Raw genomic sequence first — 9,330 nt, 5'->3', positions numbered from 1 at the left:
AATTACTAGGTATCTATAGGAGAGGAATAACTAAGCAATCTAATAGGACTGATGAGAAGATTAAATAAATATACACATACAGAGCACCTGGCATGAGAGCACTGTGGAAGTGTAAGTTGTTAGATTTAAAAGATATGATATAGGAAATGGATTCATTCCAAACATGTGAACTTGGATAACTTGTTAGCCTTTCCGGCAACTCAGTTTACTCATATACATAATCTAGAAGTTGGGAAGGTAATCTGTAAGGACACTCCTTATCCAAAAGCTCATTACTCTAGAGAGAGTTGTCACTAAATTGGGTTGCCATGACATGCTTTAGAAATGGAGCACTGGGTGTGGTGAAAAAATAATGAATACTATTTTTCTGAAAATAAATAAATTGGAAAAAAAAAGAAATAGAAAATATTAAAGAAAAAATTATTGCTCTAATAGAATAATGCTTGTCCATTTCCATTTCTGTGCAACCAGTTTCATTCATCATTGTGTTCCTTTCTTTGCCATAGAACATCTTGTGATATGAAGAATAACACAGAGGTGAAAGAATTCATCCTGCTGGGACTAACCAATGCCCCAGAGTTACAGGGTCCTCTCTTTCTAATGTTTACCCTCATCTACCTCGTCACTCTGATTGGGAACCTGGGGATGATCATGCTGATCCTGCTGGACTCTCGTCTGCACATTCCCATGTATTTCTTCCTCAGTAACCTGTCGCTGGTGGACTTCTGTTACTCCTCAACAGTCACTCCCAAGGTCATGGCTGGATTACTTATAGGAGACAAGGTCATCTCCTACAATGCATGTGCTATGCAGATGTTCTTTTTTGTATTCTTTGCAACTGTGGAAAACTACCTCTTAGCTGCAATGGCTTTTGACCGCTATGCAGCAGTGTGTAAACCCCTCCATTACACCACCACCATGACGACAGGTGTGTGTGCTCGTCTGGCCATAGGCTCTTATGTCTTTGCTTTTCTAACTGCTGCTATTGATATTAGAGATACATTCAGTCTCTCTTTCTGTATGTCCAATGTGGTCCATCATTTTTTCTGTGATATTCCAGCAGTCATGACTCTGACTTGCTCAGACAAAGACATTAATGAGTTGATTCTCATGCTTATCTCAAGCTTTAATATCTTTTTTGCCCTTTTTATAATCTTGATTTCCTACATGTTCATATTTATCACTGTTTTGAAGATACAGTCAGGTGAGGGATACCAAAAGGCTTTATCTACCTGTGCTTTTCACCTTGTTGCAGTTTCCTTGTTTTATGGGACAGTCATTGTCATGTACTTACAACCAAGTTCCCATCATTCCATGGACACTGACAAAATTGCATCTGTGTTCTATACTATGGTCATCCCAATGCTGAACCCTATTGTGTATAGCTTGAGGAACAAAGAGGTCAAGAATGCTATAAAGAAGAGTTTTGAGAAGACAAGATATTCTTCAGGTTTAATCTTCTAGTGATCTAGAATTCACAAAAGTTTTTTCATCCCACTTAAATCTTCTCCATGTCATAACTCAATGTTCATGCCCATATAGGGTATTAAAATGTGTCGATCACTCGAATTTTGTTTATTTATTTAATTTAATAACAGATCCAAGCATCTGAAATGCTGAACAAATATGATATTTTTAATGAAAGCAGTTTATGGATAAACCTTCCTTGTTATTGTTGTGTTACACTTAGTTTTTTCCTTGATGTACTTCCATAATGGTAATAAAAAATAATGGATAAGAAAAAAATTTAAAAGATTTGAACATGTAGCAAGGAAAACAGTGGATAATGGAATTTTCCCCAGGAAGAAAAGTCAGGGTCATATATCCAGTCACCAGGTGGAGCAGACTACTTACTGTCAATTCCATAAGATATTCTAAACTGAAATTTTATGTGTCTTTCTTTGCTGACTGTTCTGAATGGAGGCTCCTTTTTCCCCAATTATCTTTGTTCAGGCCCAACACTATTTATTGGGTGTGAATGTGGAATGAACTATTTTTTTCTTTGTATAATTGCTGGGCAACAAGGAGCCACACATGGACTGGGTAGAGAAGACCATTTAATCTGTAGGAAAGCCTGGACATTGTGCTTCTGTGTTGGTTAATTGGGATTTAGGTTGTTTCCTTTGTGGAGGGGATAATAAATTTTCTGTATGAGAGAAAGTGTAAGATGGATATTTGATGATCATAAGCATTACAATGGAAAATACTGGTTAGTTCTTTTCCAAACTATATTTACTCTTGGAAACATACATAGGCTCTATGTTTCCACACTTCATATAGTTAATTTGACCATGTGCTTTGTTCCTGTCCATGGAATGTGAGTACAGGTCATATATGCCACTTCCAAGTCTGCCCATGAACCTCCCCATGTGATGTCCTGTTCATTCTATTCATCACCAGCTGGGTGAAGAGAATTCAGACCACAAGTGATGAAAAAACCACTAAATGGAAAGAACTGGTACAAATGAATGTCTGTGTACATTCCTACAGAACAACTAATGGAACCATATGCAAGCAAGAAAAACTTCTGTGGTCATGCTACTGCCATTCTGGAGTTTGCTTGTTGGCAGCTAATATTATTTACACTAACAGATAGAGAGCGCTTCACATTTGACCATCTGGATGTTGTTGTGGGATTGGGGAAGATGTAGCCTGGAAAAAAATATCAATTTCTCCAATACAGTTTGATTCTACAATGATTTCTTTGTGAATCCTCACCCAGCCTCCATATCATACCCAAAGTGCCTACCTCCAATAAAATTAGCACAGGCTTTGGAGAGAGGACAAATTCAATGTGAATTTCATTCCAAGCCAAACTTTATGATATAGGGCCAGTTATTTAAGGGTTCTGAGTTTCTAATGGGGAAACTAATGCCCATTAGTTTCACAGGCTTATATTAAATGGGTACTGAATGAGCCAAATCTTAGCACAGTGCTTGAAACAGAGTAGCTGCTCAAAATGTATTTGCATCCTTTCCCTTCTATTCCTTTTCTTATCCTTTCATTAATCTAATTTGTCAACCTTCTCCATAGAACTATTAAAATGCTTATAGATTATATTGGTTTGTTTTTGTAGGTTTAACTTGGTACTGAATTGCAAACCTTTTAGACCAAAAATGTTATCTTACTTAGGTATGTATTCTCAGAACCTAGACTAACGTCTATTTCATAGAACTCAAGAGTATCTAATGAAATGTGAGCTTGTGTAGAAACAAAGTAACATGGAAAAACCCACAAATATTTGCATCTATCATCTTTTCCTTCATGATACTGATCAAAACATTGTATATTCATTTTTATGTGTTTATTCCTTTTTGTTTGTTTGTTTTCCCCATTAAAATAAAAGTTCTATGCATCCTAGTACAATTTCTGGTCTGGTGTCTAACAAAGACTCAGGCCTAGATCAGAGTTGAGGCTCAGTAAAAGATTTTAAGGAATGAAAAGCTGCATATAAGAGGAACCAGAGAAACTCAGTATCTGTTTGTAAAAACAGAACACAGACAACTGAACACATTAGGTTATGCTGCAGTCACACATTAAATTGAGAATACAGTTGAACACAACAAAGATCATAAAGATTTTATCCAAGTTTCCTATGGCTGCTGTAACAATTGAGCACACTCTGGAGCCTTCAAATAACACACATTTGCTTTCTCACAGCTCTGGAAGCCAGTTGTTGGAAATCAGTTTCACTGGGATGAAATAAAAGCATCAGTCTCCAGCGTGTCAAGGGGAGACTCTGTCCCTTGTATATTTCATCTTCAGGTGGCTGCCCCATATTCCTGGTTTTATTACCATCAGTTCAATCTCTACTTTTGTGGTCACATTATTTTCTCCTCCTATCATGTAATTTCCCTATCCTTCTCCTTTTTTAATTTATGTGAGATTAACATAACAAAATCAGTTCAAGTTTAATTCAATAACAATTAAAAATAAACAAACTGTGCAACTCAGTAGTATTTGGCACATTCAAAGTGTTCTGCAACCATCACATCTATTTCATTCCAAAATATTTTTTCATTCACAAAGACCCTACACCCATTAAGGCCCCCTGCCCCTGGGAACCAATATCTGCCTTCAGTCTCTATGGATTCACCTATCATGGATATGTCATATAAATAGAATCATATAATACGTGATTTTTTTTTATGTATGACTTCTTTCTTCAGTTTAATGTTTTTGTGGCTCATCTGTGGTGCATCTGTATCAGTTCTTAATTTCTTTTTATGGCTGAATAATATCCCATTGTATGTATATACCACATCTTTTCATCCATTTTCAATTGATGGACAGTTTGATGTTTTTCACCTATTGGCAGTTGTTAATAATGCAGCATAACTATTTGCATTCATGCACTAGTATTGTGTGAGGGCCTGTTTTCATTCTCTGATAATATAACTATGAGCAGAACTGCTGGTTCATGCAATAATTGTATGCTTAACTTTTTTTTATTTTTTATTTTTATTTTTTTTTCAATTTATTTATTTTCAGAAAAACATTATTCATTATTTTTTCACCACACCCAGTGCTCCATGCAAGCCGTGTCCTCTATAATACCCACCACCTGGTACCCCAACCTCCCACCCCCCCACCACTTCAAACCCCTCATATTGTTTTTAAGAGTCCATAGTCTCTCATGGTTCACCTCCCCTTCCAATTTACCCAAATTCCCTACTCCTCTCTAACGCCCCTTGTCCTCCATGCTATTTGTTATGCTCCACAAATAAGTGAAACCATATGATAATTGACTCTCTCTGCTTGACTTATTTCACTCAGCATAATCTCTTCCCAGTCCCGTCCATGTTGCTACAAAAGTTGGGTATTCATCCTTTCTGATGGAGGCATAGTACTCCATAGTGTATATGGACCACATCTTCCTTATCCATTCATCCGTTGAAGGGCATCTTGGTTCTTTCCATAGTTTGGCGACTGTGGCCATTGCTGCTATAAACATTGGGGTGCAGATAGAGCTTCCCTATGACCCTGCAATTGCACTCCTGGGTATTTACCCCAAAGATACAGATGTATGCTTAACTTTTGAAGACCACCAACCTGTTTTCAGTAGCATCTTTCTCATTTTACATTCCCACCAACATTGTACAATGGTTCCAATTTATCCACATTCTTGCTACAAATTGTTAGTTCCATTTTTTTAATAATAGCCATCCTAATGGGTGTGAAAATGTATCTTGTGATTTTGATTTACTTTCCCTTAATGCCCATTATTTTGAGCATATTTTCATGGGCTTATTGGCTTGTAGAATCTTTTTCAATGAAATGTCTGTTCAGGTGCCTTGTCCATTTTTCAACTGAGCTATTGGTTTTTCTGTTGTTGAGTTCTTTGTGTTCCTTATATATCTTACATATTATGTCCTTGTCAGAAATATGATTTGCAAATTTTATCTCCCATTCTGTAGGTTTCTTTCTCACTTTCTTGAAGACATACTTTGATACACAAAAGTTTGAAGTCCACTCTTCTTTTCTTTCTTTTTCAATATTAAATTTTATTTTATTTTTTCAGTGTTCTAATATTCATTGTTGATGCACCACACCCAGTACTCCATGCAATACATGCCCTCCTTAATACTGACCACCAGGCTCACCCAACCCCCTATGCCCTCCCCTCCAAACCCTTCAGGTTTTTCTCAGAGTCCACAGTCTCTCATGGTTCGTCTTCCCCTCTGATTTCCCCCAACTTACTTCTCCTCTCCTTCTCCCAATGTCCTCCATGTTATTCCTTATGCTCCACCAGTAAGTGAAACCATATGATCACTGGCTCTCTCTGCTTGACTTATGTCACTCAGCATAATCTCCTCCAGTCCTGTCTATATTGACACAAAAGTTGGGTATATTCATCCTTTCTGATGGAGGCATAATCTTTCATTGTATATGGTCCATATCTCCTTTATCCATTTATCTGCTGAAGGGCATTTTGGCTCTTTCCACAGTTTAGCAACTGTAGCCATTGCTGTTATGAACACTGGGGTACAGATGGCCCTTCATTTCACTGTATCTGTATCTCTGGTGTAAATAAACAGAAGTGCAATTGCAGGGCCATGGGGTAGAACCATTTTTTAAATTTCTTTTTTAAATTTTTATTTATTCATTTATATTTCTCTTCAGTGTTCCAGAATTCATTGTTTATGCACCACATCCAGTGCTCCATGCAATACATGCCCTCCACAATACCCACCACCAGGCTCACCCAACTTCCTCCCCCCCTTCCCCTCCAAAACCCTCAGTTAGCTCCTCAGAGCCCACAGTCTCTCATGGTTCATCCCACCCTCCAATTTCCCCCAACTGCCTTCTCCTCTCTATCTCCCCATGTCCTCCATGTTATTCCTTATGCTCCACAGATAAGCGAAACCATATGATAATTGACTCCCTCTACTTGACTTATTTCACTCAGTATAATCTCTTCTAGTCCCGTCCATGTTGATACAAAAGTTGGGTATTCATCCTTTCTGATGGAGGCATAGTACTCCATAGTATATATGGACCACATCTTCTTTATCCATTCATCTGTTGAGGGGCATCTTCTTTGAAGGGCATCTTCATTCTTTCCACAGTTTGGCGACTGTGGCCATTGCTGCTATGAACACTGGGGTACAAATGGTCCTTCTTTGAACCTAAGGACACATCCAGACTGAAAGTGAAGGTATGGAGAAGCATGTTTTTTTGTTTTTGTTGTTGCTTGTGTTTGGTGTAATACATGAGAAACCATTTCCAAACCCAATGTGTAGACTTTTCCCTGTATTTTCTGATGGTTTTATGTTTTTAGATCTCATATTTTGGTCATCAGCCATTTTGAGCTGGTTTTTATGTGTTGAGTGTGGAAGGGGTTCAAATTTATTCTTTTGCATTTGGGCATCTCATTGTCCCAGCACCATTTGTTGATGACTTCTTTTCCAATTAACTGGACTTAACATCTTTGTCAAAAATCAATTGGATATATATACACATATATATATGTATATATATACACACACATATATACATAAACAAGAAATATATATGTGTGTGTGTGTACATATATATATATCTATATATATCTTGTCTCTCAGTTCTAGTCAGTTGATCTATGTCTCTATCCTTAAGGCAATATCAAATTTCTTTGATTATTTCATATTTGTATTATGTTTGGAAATCAAGAAGTATGAGTCCTCATACTTTGTTTGTCCTTCTCGATATTGTTTGGTGATTCATGGTCCCTTGAAATTCCATTTTAGTATGATATGAAATTGCATTAACCTTCTAGGTCGCTTTAGATAATATTGCCAGTAAACAGTATCATATCTTCCAATCCATGAACATAGACTGTCTTTCCATTTATTTAGGCCTCCTTGAATTTCAGCAATTTATTTGGTAGTTTCAGTGTAAAGCCCTTCCTTTCCCCCCCTTTTTTTAAAGATTGCATTTGCTTATTTGATAGAGAGACAGTGAGAGAGAGCATGAGCGAGGAGAAGGTGAGAGGGAGAAACAGACTTCTTGTGGAGCTGGGAGCCTGATGCAAGACTCAATCCCAGGACTCCCGCATCATGACCTGAGCTGAACGCAGTCACTTAACTGACTGAGCCAGCCAGGCACCCATCCCTTTCATCCCTTGGTTAAATTTATTCCTCTGTATTTTAACATAAGGATGCTGTTTTAAGTGGAATTTTTTTCCTTAATTTTCTCTGGGATTGTTTATTGCTAGTATATGTAAGCACAATTTATTTTTGATTGGTCAATAAGTTTATGAACTAATAGTTTCTTGCACATTGTTTAGGTTTTCTTTATATAAGATCATATCATCTGAAAAATCATGTGATTTTTTTTCTTTCCAATTTATGTGCCTTATAATTCTTATTTTCTTGTGTAATTACTCTAGATAGAACTTTCAGCCCAACTTTGAATAAAAGTAGTGAAAGCAGGCACACTGTCTAGCATGTGATCTTACAGGGGAGTATTTCACTCTTTCACATTCAGGTATGATGTTTGCTGTGGGTTTTTCATTAATGCTTTTTATAATTTTGAAGAAGTTCACTTCTAAGATTTCTAGTTGCTTTTATCATGAAGTCATTGGAGATTTTGGCAAATACTTTTTATGAAGTAATAAATCAGATAATTGTGTGTTTTTCCTCCTCAATCTGGTTAATTACATTGATCATTCAAATTTTGTTTTTTCTAGTTTATAAGATGTAATGATATATCACATAATATAAGTTTAAGACACAACATAATTATTTGAAATAATTGCAACCCTCAATGTTTGCAGCAGCAATGTCTACCATAGACAAACTAGAGCCCAGATGCTCATCAACAGATGAATGGTTAAAGAAGATGTGGGTTATATATGTATCTCACATCACACACACACACACACACACACACACACACACACACACAGAGGAATATTACTCAGTCATGAAAAGTACCTGAAGTTGGGTACCCTGAAGTTGGGTACTTCAGTGATGGACATTAAAGAGGGCACTTGGTATAGTGAGCACTGCGTGTTATATGCAACTGATGAATCACTAAATTCTACCCTGAAATTAATAAGATACTATATGTTAACTAACTTGAATTTAAGTAAAATAATATATAAAGTCATGGAATAAAAGAAATGACCGTAACAATGGCTAACATCTATGACCTCACATAGTTACAAGTTTTTTTTTAATCTTATTATGAGAACTTTTAAGATCTAATGTCTTAGAAACCTTCAAATATATATACCACTATTATTAATTATAGTTATCATGATATACATCATATCCTCAGAACTTATTTATCATATAACTTGTACCTTTGACCACCTATACATGTTTTTTTGAGTCCCCAACTCTCACTTTTGGAGCCATGTGAATGCCTGGTGGATGTGGATAGAACATTAAGAGCATCTGTTGTGACAGGGTAATTCAGGGTAGTAAAGAAGCCCATCTGTCTACAGACCTGAATTGAATTTCTGAACATACTTCTTAGTATTAAGGCTGAATTTACTTTCCATATTTTTGGCCAATGTGCCATATTGTCGGTTTGTTGTAAACATAAGAAAGAAAAACAGGGATTTCATTTATCGATCTCTAAAAATCCAGTAGCTTACAATTTAATTATAACAAGTAAAATAATGGAAAGGGGAAAAAGTGAAATAAATAAAATAGATGGTAAACCAAAACCAAAATGTTTTTAGAACATATTATAAATATAAATAATATTTAAAAATGTAAAAATATTATACCCAGTATTTATGTACTGAATGACAACTTAATAAAATTGAGGGAAGGAAAAATTTTTTAAAAGATTTTATTAATTTATTCGTCTCAGAGAGAGAGAGAGATAGAGAATGCA

The 9,330-nt window shown here is 36.2% G+C and overlaps 1 protein-coding gene across 1 annotated transcript; it reads left to right on the top strand.

Moving 5' to 3' along the window:
* The first annotated feature begins 519 nt into the window (after positions 1-519).
* LOC122914494 (olfactory receptor 5B17-like) lies at positions 520-1,464 on the top strand. Its single transcript, XM_044261109.1, has one exon. The coding sequence runs from the start codon at positions 520-522 to the stop codon at positions 1,462-1,464; it is 945 nt and encodes a 314-aa protein (XP_044117044.1).
* Positions 1,465-9,330: the final 7,866 nt, after the last annotated feature.

The sequence above is a fragment of the Neovison vison genome, chromosome 7, assembly GCF_020171115.1.
Source record: "Neovison vison isolate M4711 chromosome 7, ASM_NN_V1, whole genome shotgun sequence".
Classification (NCBI taxonomy): Eukaryota; Metazoa; Chordata; class Mammalia; order Carnivora; family Mustelidae; genus Neogale; species Neogale vison.
The sequence above is the reverse complement of the archived record's forward strand: the minus strand, read 5'-3'. Positions and strand labels throughout refer to the sequence as shown.